Source organism: Colletotrichum spaethianum, assembly GCF_022836535.1.
Source record: "Colletotrichum spaethianum MAFF 239500 DNA, contig05, whole genome shotgun sequence".
Classification (NCBI taxonomy): domain Eukaryota; kingdom Fungi; phylum Ascomycota; class Sordariomycetes; order Glomerellales; family Glomerellaceae; genus Colletotrichum; species Colletotrichum spaethianum.
Window position 1 is genome coordinate 723,326 of NW_026054775.1, and position 13,368 is coordinate 736,693.

Consider the following 13,368-nt stretch of genomic DNA (forward strand, 5'->3'; position numbering starts at 1 on the left):
TTGATGTCTCGCGCAGGCAGGTCTACCAGGGTTTTACGATATCTTCACTCGTTCAGGGGACCCTAGAAGGCGTCCTAAAGCGAAGCAACTCTCCAAGACATGCGATTACTGGCCGATGCGTGCCCCTCACTTCACGACCGAGTCAAGCCATCATAAAAACGCGATTGCTCGGAACTACTCTGCCCAACATGAAGACCAGAACTTGGAATTTCAATGGCCAGTCCTCAGAAAGAGACGTCCACCGATAGCGCCGCACAAGAACAAGGGGTGAGGGCGTAATGAGAAAAGATGGGCTTGACAGAATGTGAATTCCAGTAATTGCACATCCATCTCGTAGCAGTCTTGTCAATTTTCTTTCAACTGGTCACCTCATTACAAATGAACTTAAGTCATGAGATAGCAGCTTCTTGCCTGACTAGTACCAGATGTTTTTTTTGTCTAACCAGCTTCAAGTTAACGCCAAGTTGAGTAGAGAACGCACTATATTACTTGAAGACCAATAATGTTTGTCTGAATCGAATACTTCATATATCTCATTTAGCGCCATAAAACTCATTACCGAAATGTAGAATACGTAGTATATTGGGGCACGACGGCCTGGATATTACTTGTTGGACAATGTGGCTAGCAGCATCGTGGTAATGTTATCTTGTCATTTTAGTGGGGACTGCTTCGGGCGCCCACGTATCGAAGCTTTTTAGCATTTACCGATATCAGTTCGACAACTGGGCCCGGCAGTCACTGAAAGCTTGATAGATTAATCAGTAAGCCCAGCGAGTCAGGCTGCGCTCCACGATTACCCCAGAAGCCAAGCTGAACATCGGCGCTGGCTTGCCAAGAACAGCAAGCTCACGAACATCGGGTCCGTCCGTCCCAGTATTTCGGGGCGGGGTGACTTTGGAGGTGGATCAACTGGCAGGAGCAGGGCATATTTGAAAGATAAGTGAATTGACACGGCAATCTGACTCGTGAATCGCGCGTGCGGCACCCGACAACGGCGATATGCATCATATCAGTAAAGAGAACTCCTGGTTTGGGAATGTCATTGCTTTCAGCCTACATTTCATTCTCATCGTTGTTTGCCCCTCCATTATTTCTGGGGTATTGACTGGACGCGTGGCTCATTTATCCATTCGTGTCCTTCAAGACCTTCTCAATAGCAGCCAGAGAAGTGCGGGTCTTACAATCTTCATGACTAGTCACTATGGCAATTTTTGTATTCATCGTGCTAGCGGTACGTTCAATACAAGGGCTGTTACTAAACGCAGAACGCTGATCTGAGTTGGTTGACAGGCAGTTATTGGGGTTGTAGCTAAGGGCGTGTACAATGCTTTCCTGCATCCTCTTCGTCACTACCCAGGCCCAAAGCTCGCTGGAGTCACCCGAGCTTACTACCTTTTCTTCGATGTTCGTGGCGTAAGTCACTGGAAGGTCAAGGAGTGGCATGAAAAGTACGGCGAAGTTGTTCGCATTGCACCAGGTGAACTGTCTTACACCTCCAGCCAAGCTTGGCAAAGTATTTATGGTACGTCTTACGACACTTTTAGCGATTCAGTTGCTTACTCAGATTGGTACAGGTTTCCCCAACAAGGATGGGACGGGCAACTTTGAGAAAGATGCTCAGTGGTGGAACAAGAATGTCAACGGCGTTGAAAACATTCTCACTGCAGACCATGCTGGCCACAAGCGCATGCGCCGACTCCAGAACCCGGCCTTCTCAGACAAAGCCTTGAAGGCGCAAGAGTCTGTCATCACCGGCTATGTCAACCTGCTCATTCACAAGCTCCATGGACAGGCATCCAGCACCGCAAATGCCATCGTCGACATGAACTCGTGGTATAACTTCACTACGTTTGACATCATCGGCGACCTTGCGTTCGGCGAGCCTTTTTATTGTCTTCGAGACGCCAAATGGCATTGGTGGCTGCACGCTGTCTTCGATATCTTTCAAGCCGGCACTTACCTTCGAGCTGCCCGGAGGTTCCCTTCGCCCCTGTCTGAAATGCTTTTGCTTCTCATTCCGCGTCGCCTGATCAAGACCAGAGTTGCCCAGTTCAACTTTGGAGTCGAGCGTGTAAATCGTAGGCTCGAGCAAGATACCGAACGCCCCGATTTCAGTAAGTCCTCGACACTCTGGCCGTTCCTGTTTCAAAAAAAAAGCTGACCTTTTAGTGTCATACATCCTCCAAGGAAGTGATGAGAAAGCGATGTCAGTCGACGAGATGTACACTGCAGCTCAGGTTCTCATCGTTGCGGGCAGTGAAACAACAGCAACTGGTCTAACTACCGCTACCTACCTTCTCTGCGAGAACCCTCACACGTTGGAGAAGCTCACAGCTGAGATACGTGGTACATTCGAAAAAGAAGATGACATCACTATCCAGAGCACTGCCGGACTAAGCTATCTGAACGCCGTTGTCGAGGAGGCTTTACGACTTGGTCCTCCCGGACCTGGAACCTTTCCCCGCGTTGTTCCCGACGGAGGAAGAACAGTGTGTGGAGAGTTCGTCCCCGGTGGATATTCTGTTGGAGTCCACCACTTGTCTGTCAACCGCTCGCCGGTCAACTTCCGCGCACATGATGAGTTCCATCCTGAGAGGTGGCTTGGGGACCCGAACTTTGAATCCGACAAGAAGACCGCGGCTCAGCCCTTTTCGTTCGGACCAAGGAACTGTATCGGAAAGAAGTAAGTAAACGTCCTCTCAGAGAGCGATGATTCATGGCAAGAGTTGACTAACGATGGCTTAGTTTGGCTTATGCTGAAATCCGTACAATCATCGCCCGTGTCGTGTGGAACTTCGACATGAAGTTACATCCCGATAGCGCAGGCTGGCTTGGCAGGCAGAAAATGTTCACCACTTGGCATAAGACCGAAATGAAGGTGTATCTATCCGCAAGAGCAAGGCAATGAAATGTGAGTGGTAATGAAAAGCAACACGCATTGTACAAATACTCCATAATCAGATGCAATCTTCTCTGATTCTCGTCTTCTTCTTTTTCTTCGCGGAGAGATGAGCAAACGTACCAGACCATTCATTTGGTCCTCTATCTGGTAAATGCATAGATACATCTAGGATAAAGAAGATCTACGAATTCATAATCCTTGTTTTTCTAAGTGTTGGCCGATATAATCATAACTACCTCCTTTGATTAAAAGTATGATAATGATGACTATGTTGATGGAGCTATAATCATGATGGGCTTAGTGATGAAGTAGCCGGAGTTGCTACCGCTTTCTGTGGCCACACTAACCACTTGCTCCAATAGGATCCGAGATGAGATGCCACAGACTGAACGAGAGTCTTCCCAGCGTTTGTAAAGGCCCAACAATCTCTGACATGGTGCAGCAGAACACCCCAGTAGGCAAGTACAACCAGTGCTTCGGGGCGCCGCTGATGAAGCAGGCTGACATACTCCTTCGGTACTCTGATAGACCACTCTTGTACCGTGCTGTGCCGACGACCTGGAGGGAGGTCTGTGTTTCGCTGGATGTCGAACATGAGCTGTAAATGCTCAACGGCTTCTATGCATGCTGCCCTCGACGCCTCATTCAGATCGCTCGGATTGAAGAGCTGAAGCAACCCTCTGCACTCATCACCAGTTTCGAGTCCATGATATCCAATCCTGATACTATCCACAAAGCGGGTGCCGGGCCCCAGATGCTCGTCCAGGTGAGCTCTAAGCTTACCCCACGAGCCGCCCACGATGGTCCGAACCCCTCGATGGAGGTTCATACAGTGAACCAGCTTGTCCAGTGTCTCTGGAAAACCGGCAGGGACAGAGAATGTATCGAAAAGTACGTGCTGGCTGAGCCAGGTGGAATAGAGGAAAATCGCCAGGAAGTTATCGTTCGATACTTCGGCTTTGGCAGCGTTGAACTGCGTGAGCCCTCGTGTTTGTAACCGCGTAGCTTCACGCCTATAAAAAGCTCGGTCCTCGCTCGCAAGGGTACTTTTGTGCGCTGCCGATATTGCCAGAAGCTCATCCATGAGATAAGGCGCACAAAAGGCTTGTTTCATCGACATTTGCTGGTATCTCTCTCGTGTCCGATCGTCTCCAAACCCTTGCGCTACGCCCAAGTCGTGTTCAAAGTGGTAAAATAACTCCATGTGTCGGAGGTCATAGAGTTCTGTCGGTAGGCTCGAACGGCAACAGTTCGTTGAGTCTATGGGCGCCGGCCTAACAGTTGCCGATGGTGATCCTGAAGATGTAGCGGGGCTGGGGCATTGGTGGTGAAAGACGGATATTGGTGGCATTGACGCTTCAGTGTCGAGATACGAACATCGCCGAAGGGCCGTCGTACAGTTGACACATGATGGTTTGGTTTCGTCACACTTGGTATGACGCTGCTTGCACTCTTTGCAACCAAGCCGCGACTTTCGATGTGGTGTTCTTTGACGCATGTTGAAGGTCGTCACCACCAGACTACGAATGATAACGATCCCGAAACTCGAGGCTTTTCTGTCCTAGTTGGTCCGCAAACGCGCTGTCTACCGGGTGACTAGAGGCTGGAAGCAAATGTCTTTCTCGGCCCAGCCATGCAATCAGGGTCAACTTACGGTGTGTAGGTTCAGAAGCAGAATTAGTCGCAGGCATGATCTACTCTGGGAGGATTGAAGACTCCTTTAATGTTTCTTGGCCGATTCCATTTTGTCCCACGCATACTTGGGTGACAAACCACCCCCGCTAGCAAGCATTTCGCGGGCTCGCGCACTGTGCAGCTTATAGTTGTCGAAATAGCAATCTCATGGTAAGTCCGTCTCGTAGAAGCATGTGAGGAATTCAGAATACTAGGTATCTTTCGGACTTCAACAGGCTTCTTATGTTTGTTTGCATCTGGAGTTTCAGCGGATAAGTTTAATCCTTTGGTTACGAAAAACGATCCGTCATGCGTGTCGGGCGGGTTCTCTCGTACATGGTCTTCAAAATGTTTGGTGGGGTGGCCTGTTGCGGACATCTTCGCCTAGATGGGTCCCATAATTGTCGTATTCCTTCCTCCACAGGCTTACCGTAAACTGAGTGATTGGGAGTTTGTCTTCTGCATTCCGCGGAAAGGTCAAATCAAGCCAATCAGAGCTACTTCAATACGGGCGGGGCACATGTGCATCAGGTCAGCTTTAGGCAAGGGGGACATTGAGCCCTTAACACCTAGCGAACAACGAGGAACAGGAATACACAAGTTCTTGGTGTACCTCTGGAACTTATGAATCACTGGCCTTTATAGAGGGGATTCGCCTATATGATTATCGCTATTGACAAGCCCTGGCTTTTGGGCATCATCTTCTCAGGTAACTCCCCCATTACCCTCACTCACGTTCTCACTGAGCCCAGCAAGAAAACGTCCACCCATCTTATCTCGATGAGCAGATGATGCAAAAGGAATTGGACGATCTGGGAATCGAACCCAGGACCTACCGCATGCTAAGCGGTCATTATACCACTAAACCAATCGCCCAAATAATATGATCTAGCCCGGACTTGAACCGGAGACCTTCAGTGTGCAGTGAGGAAACCATGAGATGTCCTCAGACTGTTAGACTGACGTGATAACCAACTACACCACCAGACCAAATGGATGTTGAAGGGCAAGCTGAGAAACTGGTTCTAGTGTGCGTGGAACTTTGCAACGGAGATGCACAAACCCTGGCGGAGTTGCCGACTTGCAGATGGGACCTCCGCGTTGGGAAGGAAGCCCCTGGTTACACAACCGCCGGGCCAGCACGAGCAAGTGTGTTTGAACAGGGCCCAGAAGCTGGGGTGCATGTTATGAAGTTGGCCCAGACACAAGATTCTCTGCATCTATGTAAACATATGATTTCTCAAGGAAGTAAACCATGAATCTGCTTAAGCCTTCTCCTCGAAATGCTCTGGCGGTGGCTGACAGCTGGCGAGTGTCAGGCCCGTGTCTGATTATCTAAGCTTGGAATCCAGGGGTTCGTGGGGTTTGGCGCTCTTTGTCGGCCTTCGGAACATCGCGCAACTTTAGAGCCACTGAATCACCGAGTTTCATTACCTCACTTCATCGCAAAGTCCATCCCACACATCCCTTATGTCCAACAGTCAAGTAAACGAAACCACATCTCTCCTTCCATCTCGAAGCACTCATCCCGACGTAGCCGAACAAGACACAATGAGTAGCCAGGCCTTTTGGAGAGTCGGAGCCATCTTCGGCGCCACCGCCGTCGGTCTCGGAGCCTTCGGAGCCCACGGCCTCAAGGGCCGCATCTCTGACCCCGCGAAGATCGCAAGCTGGTCGACCGCTGCCCACTATCAGGTACTGTCGAACCCATGATTGAACATCCCTGTGGGCGATGCATGCAAAGTTGTCTCGACTGACCCGAGAATTAGCTCATCCACTCCGTTGCTCTGCTGATCGCCCGCTCGAACCCTGTCGCGTCAGGTCTTTTTACCGCCGGCATGACCATGTTCAGCGGCAGCATCTACGCCCTCATTCTCAACCCTGATCTCAAATTCCTCGGCCCTGTCACTCCAATTGGAGGTCTTGCCCTCATTGCTGGATGGCTTGCCCTGGCCTTCACCAAGGGACGCGTGGGATTTCGCGTCTAACCGCCTCACTTGTCGCTCTCCTCCTTCACCAAGCCGCCTAACTTGATGCAAGGCCGGATCCCATCTGCGGCACACTGCGACGGGATAACGTCCTCGCATGTACTGCCCATGTACTTCATGTACTCGTATCTGTATTATAGACCCACCCGACGGTAGCCCTCATGTTTGAATGAATCTCCCCTCTGAACACACCATTGATTACGACACACTCCGTGTTGTAACTGCCTACTCTACAATTTGCATAGCCGGCGACTAGGTCTTGAGGGAACTACTTGTGAGCTGACCAGTGTACATACACATGTCTCTGTTTTATTCGTCCCATAGCCCTAGTAGCCATTGCTCCCATTTCCCCTGTTACTCTTGTCGTCTTTTCTCATACCTCTGAATTGACCATAGTGTGGAAGACGATGGGTTAGGAATTAGGGTGCCATGGAACCAGATGATGTATGCAAGGAACAGAACACTGTGTTCAGCAGGTCTATCCGAGGCTCGTGAAGTTCGCGTGAGAGCTTCAGTCAAAGACTAAGTATCAGCTGCGAGACCCATTCGGAAATTTGTTGAATATGCGGTTCGTCCGTCGTTCGTCTGCTTCAGCTTACGGGTTCCCTTGCATTAAGGATGCAGTAAGCTTACTTGAGCCTTACGGCGGAATGGCCACACAGGCGTCATCGTCAGTCATACCAATAGCTGAGAAAAGGTTAGTTGCAATTTAGCCGCGTGAATTCGAGCCACATTAGGACATTTAGTCTGACAACAATGGCTCCTTCCATCCAACTCGCTCCCATAAAGGTGCAGTTGGGGTCAGCAACTTTGTCCAAGGATCAGCGTAGAACGAGCTAAAGCCCATCAGAGCCCATCATGAGATGTCAGATATACTCATATTGGCCGTGCGGGCCGAGAAATTGCTCGCAGCCTTAGGGAAGTTGAGAAATTCTTTGTCCGACTTCCACGTATAAAAGCGGCAATCTTCTTGCACTTAGAAAGAAGAGATTCGTGGCACAAGTATTCCTATAACTATCATCTAACTTCTACTAACTACACAGATGGCAGCGAACATGACGAACCATCATACCCCACGTCCCAAGACCATGCGAGCTGTTATCTGGGAAGGCAGGCCCTACGAGATGGCTGTGAAGGCCGACATCCCGCTGCCGCGTCTCAAGGAGCCCGAAGACGCCATTGTTCGTATTACCACGTCAGCCATCTGCGGTACTGACTTGCACATTTACCACGGCATCATTTCCAGTAGAGAAGTCCCTTACCCTGTTGGTCATGAAGCTATGGGCATTGTCGAAGAGGTTGGTGATGCCGTCGATAACCTGCAAGTTGGCGATCGTGTTGCTGTCTTCGGCTTGCCTGAGGACGGTGTCATCCACACCGATAATCAACTCTTCCCGGTGTCTGTTGGTTTTGGACTTGGAAAGGACTTTGGTGACCTTGGGGGACTTCAGGGTAAGTCTTCAGGGGATCAATATTTTCCCTTGGGCCACGGCTATGCATACTATGTGATGCTTACTTCATCTACAGCGGAGTATGTCCGTGTACCCTTTGCAGACAGCTCCCTCATCAAGATCCCGAAGAAGCTGTCCGACAAAGAGTGGCTCACCCTCAGTGATATCTTCCCCACCGCGTGGGAAGGTCTCAACTGGTCAGGTTTCCAGCCCGGCGACTCTGTTGCTGTTTTTGGCGCAGGCCCCGTTGGTCTCCTATGTGCCTACAGTGCCATCATCCGTGGCGCAAGCCTCGTCTATGTTGTCGATCACATCCCTCAGCGCCTCGCTCAAGCGGCCAGCATCGGCGCCGTGCCCATCAACTTCACGAAGGGCGGTTCTGCATCTGAGCAGATCCTGGCCCTTCGGCCGGGAGGCGTCAACCGCAGCGTCGATTGCTGTGGACAGGAATGTGTCAATCAGGAGATGAAGCCTCAGCAAGACTACATCATCCGCGAGGCTATTACTGTCACCTCTGCTGGCGGGGGCATTGGTATTCCGGGCGTTTACGTGGCTCTAGAGAAGAGTGCAGGTGCGCCAAATGCTGACAAGATGAAGGAGAACATCACCTTTCCTGTCACGGACTTCTGGGGAAAGTCTCTCACGATAAAGAGTGGCACAGTGGAAGGCAAAACGACATTTGCTGCCCTGGTGAGGCTAATAGAGAGCGGACAGGCGAGGCCGGGCTTCGTCGTAACGGCCGAGTATGACCTCGACGATGCGCCGAAAGCGTACAAGAGATTCGACAAGAAGCTCGAGGTCAAGGTACTCTTCCGCGGAGCTGGCAAGGAGGGCAGAGATGACTACGATTGGGGTGAAGAGAAGGAACATAAGGAGGCAGGTCAGAATGAGACCAACAAGAGGTAAGCACCCGATGCAGAGTATAGGAAGCGAGCTGGCTGCTTACCAGATTACAGGTCTTCCGGACGGACCAAGAGGGCGAGGATTCACTGAGTGATACGGCTATTCGTGGACTCGAATTGCTGAGTTTTGGATGACAAGCTCACGGCTGTAGCTAGGTGTGCCGATGGTAGATTAAGTTTTCTTTTCATTTTCTCTATGCTCGCCAATAATGTAGATATAAATCAATTATCAGAATGCAGGCTTCTGGTCGGCACCCTTGACATCCGTCAAGTACGTGACACGATCCTTGCAGTAAAACTCAACAGCGGGCTTGCCATCCAAGCTCGCCTTCCCGTCGTCCAACCCACCAGCTTTGATGCAGGTGACGTCCGGCATGAGGTCCAGTTCAGTATATAGGCTGGAGCCGCAGTTGCTGCAGAAGAAATGCCTGTTGTTCTTGCCAGAGTCTCCGGTAATGTCGTAGAACTTGGGCTCGCCTTTGAGGCCATGTCAGCATCTGGCTTGCGTTCTAGGGATTCCAGACGAAGCATAAGAATACGTACCCTGGGTAACCTTGAAGGAAGCACGAGGAACCACAGCGTTGGAGGTGAAGGCAGAACCGCTCCACTAGTTATATCAAGTTAGCTCCCAGCTCGGCAAACCCTAGGCATGTCATTATCAAACATACCTTCTGGCAGTCTGTGCAATGACACAATGCAGTGGCTTGGGGGTCCTCTTTGTGCATTCATCAGCATTGCTCTCAAAAAGACTCGACAAGTATCATGCCCATTTAGCCAGACGCACCACTCTCGTACTTGATCGCCTTGCACATGCAGCTTCCCTTAAGACCCATCTTGTACGTTTGTCCGATGCAGAATGGTAAACTTAGAAGTAATGATTATTGATAATTTTTGGAGAAAACCAGTTGCAAAGAGAGTCTGAGGGGTCGAAGTGATGTCTGATCACCGTTTATATACGTGTTTGAGACTTTCGGCTAATACTAGTGCCGGCAACAAGGAATCCGCACCTCTTTTGTCTTGATACCACAAGCGAAGGAGTTGGTGCGGGGTTTTGATCTAGTCGCACTGGCCCCTTCGATTTATCCCCGCGGGTCAAGCTAGGATGAAGACGAATCATAGCTCCCAACACCTCAATCTGCTTACACATCATTATGGGCTCCGGTGGACAAATGTTGTCATTTGAAGGGCGTAAACTGGCGACAATGTTCGGTTTTACTGGCGCCGAGGATTGTCTCGTAGAAAATCCTGACAAATAAGTGTCTGCATGTGCAATTGCCAAGATTCTCAGTGTGGCACTGGTGAATTTCGAAGAAGGCGAGAACCTGCAATAAGACCAGACGGCTTCGTATTATAGTTCCGATGCTAGTGATCATTGTTTCTTTTCCTGGATTATCTCTATTCCTCGTGATAATAAAAAGTAAGCATGTAAGTCTGCGTCAGAATGGAAGAGTGTACTTAGGTTGACCTCAAGACGTTTGATTCGTACGACAGTGGGGAAATAAATCTGGAGTAATGCAAATATGTTCTTCATTTCGTTTATGATCTCTAGGCGTTTTGGGATAAGGGGATCTCTTGAGTTGACTGAGAATGAAAATTCTGAGCGCGAGGTAAGAAAGAAGAAGGTACAACGGCTGGAAAAGGGGGATTAGGTGCAATTCGAAGAGGCAAGTAGCTAACAGCAAGAAAAAGCATCCACGTAACGCGGTCGTATTTGAGGAAGAAAGTAAACGAAACGACCCCGTTTCTGACACGGTTAGAAAGATTCGATTAATTAGGATAAAAGAAGTTCCAGCGACATTGTCTTTTCAATGATTAGTGCTAGCATTCTTCCGAGTAACAATGCGTGACGCGTAGAAGGCTTTACGAGGGGAAGCAGTCAACGCATTCATCAAAGACAAAGCAAGGACAATGTGTCTCTTTGTTGATTTCAGAGCGATGAGGCCATTGATATGTTTCTTTTTCACGGTATTCATGGAAAGGAATCGCAGACGGCACGCAAAAGGAATGGCTTCTATTGGGAGTCTTGATTGGGGAGCTTTAGCAACTACATAGTCTGCTCGAAATATCAGATAGCTAACAGTATTGCTACTTCACAAATTCATGTTCTTCTTGAAGCAAATGGAGATTCCGTCTGGAAAATTATCTTTTGCAAGCTAGTCAATCTTACAGTCTGCACACATACTTTACGCCGTTACATGCAATACTTGCGAGTGTTCCGAACCATTCTTTGATCGATTCCTCAAAGCAACTGACAGAAAAGCGCGGGTACATCATTTCTAATTATCTCATTCTGAACTTCCTCTAGCCACAATCCAGTCACAACCATCTCTTTAAACTGACTAGTCTACGAAACCGACCTCCCACAGCCACAGCCAACTCTTCATTGGTGCACATCAAGGTTATTTCTTGCTTTTTCCGCCCTGAATTCATACACGAGGCATCCTGCCTGGATACTCCCGCCGACTCCCCCGTTGTTGCACTTCTTGTAATTGTCTCGCAGCAGACTTTGGCATGTGGCCTTGTCGTTTGTCTCAAGGGGTCGGGCAGGGCTGACCTCTTCTTGACCATTTTCCAAAGAACATCACTCAGCCCAGTAAATGTTGTACTGATATGGGAGGCCATTCGTCGTAGTATTGAAATGAACGAAGCTGCTTGTGTCGCCCTTTCGGATCTTGTTTTGATCCAATGCCGTTCCGACGCACGCCCACCCAACATATTGGTTCTGGAAGTCTGGATTGACGTCCTTATGGTTGCCGAATTCGTCGGCGCGAAAACACTTCTGCTCCCCGAGGGCCATCGGCGTAAACTTTTGAATCTCGTAGCTAAACTTTCCACAGCCCGCCGCATATTCGGCATACCGGGCCATGGTGTTTCCCCGGCTGCCCTTTTGACCGCATTTCGACGCAGGGAACGTGACAAAAGCGTTCTTGCAACCGACTTTGCACTGCGAGCCGGCTTTGGCACTAGTCTCTGGCTTGAACCGGAGATCAAAGTGATAGTTGAGCCAGGTATTTTGATTAGCTGGCGGTGTGCGTCTCCCGAGTTGGGGGTTAGGAATCTTCGAGGTGCCTTTGGAGTCAACCACCATGCGCAGGCCCGATTTCGCATCCCACTTTTCGCAGAACTCTTTTTAGATGATACCGTCTAATCCTGAAAACACGTTGTATGGGATGTCGCTGGGGCTGTCTTTGCAGGTCGGGCCGCTGGATGCGGTTTCTGGGTTAAAATTTTCGAAGCTGGCTGTTCCGCACTCTAGGGACAGTGTGCCGTTGTGAGTCATCGTATGCGAGTTGTAAGAGCCTAGTTTACTATCAGCGCCGAGCTTCTCAAAAGGAGGTAGATGTGCCGCACATGATGTGCTTGTGGTGAAGCCCTGATCGAAAATCTGTCTGCACTGATTCGTGCACTTCTTGTCTCCAGACTTCTTCCAGTCCAAAGTAAAGCTGTAACGGTTGTAAGCCGTGCTGTAGGCATCTGCAGGGGTGTAGTAGCCCGATGCATCTTTGTCCAGTTTGTAATTATCGGTACAAAACTTGTCGGCGAGTCTGTCTCAATGAGAAGCACGTGAGTTACTTCCTTCACTGATGTCCAATATGCAATGAAACTGCCGGATACGGAAAGATATTAATCACTCATGTCTTGAAGAGCATAGGGTCCATTTCCTCTATCCTATCGGAGCACTGTCCATAATTGGGGAGTTTTGGAAAATCTTTTGGCATTGACTTGAACAGGTTTTGTATGTCAACCATAACCTTCTGTTCCTCCTTGGAGACAACAACGCCCTCGAATATGGTAGGCGGTACACACTCGCAGACTTGAAATTCACCCTATAGAAACGAAACCAGTTGCAACGCCCTCAATTTAATGCGCCAGTTTGGATGATGAATCAGTGTAACTTACAGACTTGCAAGTAGGCTGCTTCTCCTTCGACGCGGGTAGCATCATATCGCAGTCTTGTTTCGCTGGATAGTCACCACAAAACAACTGATTTTAGCAGTCAATAACTTTTTCTTGGCCATTAGTGAGAGTTTCAAATACAAACCGGTGTTTTCGTAGGGTCGGGACATGACTGTGTCCTTGAGAAGGATGTGGTTGAAACTGTTGCTGTCTTTGTTGGCCGCTTGGTCTGCTTGACCGCCTTGAGGGAGGCTGAAGGGACATGAATCCCAGTAATCAATGGCTTTGTGCTTCCAGAGTTCTTTGTAGAGCCATAAACATGAAACGCGTAGGCAAGGAAGCCAACACCGAGAGCTCCGATAGCTGCGGGTGCGCCAGCCTAGACGGCAGTGACTTCACCTTCTGACATGATGCTGAAGGCTACGTCCGGGATGGCGTCAGCCTCGCCTTCGGCATTAGTTAAGTCAATTGCTTTTCCCACTTCAATCTTGATGGGATGTTTGGGAGCGCCTTCTATAATCGCATCTTCCTAGTCTTGAATAGCTTGTACA

The 13,368-nt window shown here is 49.5% G+C and overlaps 5 protein-coding genes and 2 non-coding genes across 7 annotated transcripts; 3 read left to right on the forward strand and 4 right to left on the reverse strand.

The window, feature by feature from the left end:
• Positions 1 to 1,204: 1,204 nt before the first annotated feature.
• Positions 1,205 to 2,911, forward strand: ColSpa_02747 (cytochrome P450 monooxygenase aclL; the record flags this gene model as incomplete). The annotated part of the gene is made up of 5 exons (XM_049268959.1): positions 1,205 to 1,234; positions 1,294 to 1,525; positions 1,578 to 2,117; positions 2,173 to 2,686; positions 2,749 to 2,911. The coding sequence occupies 5 exons, from the start codon at positions 1,205 to 1,207 to the stop codon at positions 2,909 to 2,911; spliced, it is 1,479 nt and encodes a 492-aa protein (XP_049124916.1).
• A 2,472-nt stretch (positions 2,912 to 5,383) lies between these two features.
• Positions 5,384 to 5,455, reverse strand: ColSpa_tRNA_079. The gene has a single exon. It is a non-coding gene; the product is annotated as a tRNA-Ala (tRNA).
• An 8-nt stretch (positions 5,456 to 5,463) lies between these two features.
• On the reverse strand, positions 5,464 to 5,569 carry ColSpa_tRNA_078. Its single transcript has 2 exons — positions 5,532 to 5,569; positions 5,464 to 5,499 (listed from the first exon to the last, which is right to left on the reverse strand). It is a non-coding gene; the product is annotated as a tRNA-Val (tRNA).
• Positions 5,570 to 6,130: 561 nt separating this feature from the next.
• ColSpa_02748 (UPF0390 protein) lies at positions 6,131 to 6,567 on the forward strand (the record flags this gene model as incomplete). Its single annotated transcript, XM_049268960.1, has 2 exons — positions 6,131 to 6,274; positions 6,349 to 6,567. 2 exons carry the CDS (start codon positions 6,131 to 6,133, stop codon positions 6,565 to 6,567), a joined length of 363 nt encoding a protein of 120 aa, XP_049124917.1.
• A 1,055-nt stretch (positions 6,568 to 7,622) lies between these two features.
• Positions 7,623 to 8,924, forward strand: ColSpa_02749 (putative zinc-type alcohol dehydrogenase-like protein YogA; the record flags this gene model as incomplete). Its single annotated transcript, XM_049268961.1, has 2 exons — positions 7,623 to 8,019; positions 8,122 to 8,924. 2 exons carry the CDS (start codon positions 7,623 to 7,625, stop codon positions 8,922 to 8,924), a joined length of 1,200 nt encoding a protein of 399 aa, XP_049124918.1.
• A 225-nt stretch (positions 8,925 to 9,149) lies between these two features.
• Positions 9,150 to 9,753, reverse strand: ColSpa_02750 (uncharacterized protein; the record flags this gene model as incomplete). The annotated part of the gene is made up of 2 exons (XM_049268962.1): positions 9,150 to 9,397; positions 9,705 to 9,753. 2 exons carry the CDS (start codon positions 9,751 to 9,753, stop codon positions 9,150 to 9,152), a joined length of 297 nt encoding a protein of 98 aa, XP_049124919.1.
• A 1,748-nt stretch (positions 9,754 to 11,501) lies between these two features.
• ColSpa_02751 (uncharacterized protein) lies at positions 11,502 to 11,786 on the reverse strand (the record flags this gene model as incomplete). The annotated part of the gene is made up of 1 exon (XM_049268963.1): positions 11,502 to 11,786. The coding sequence occupies one exon, from the start codon at positions 11,784 to 11,786 to the stop codon at positions 11,502 to 11,504; it is 285 nt and encodes a 94-aa protein (XP_049124920.1).
• Positions 11,787 to 13,368: the final 1,582 nt, after the last annotated feature.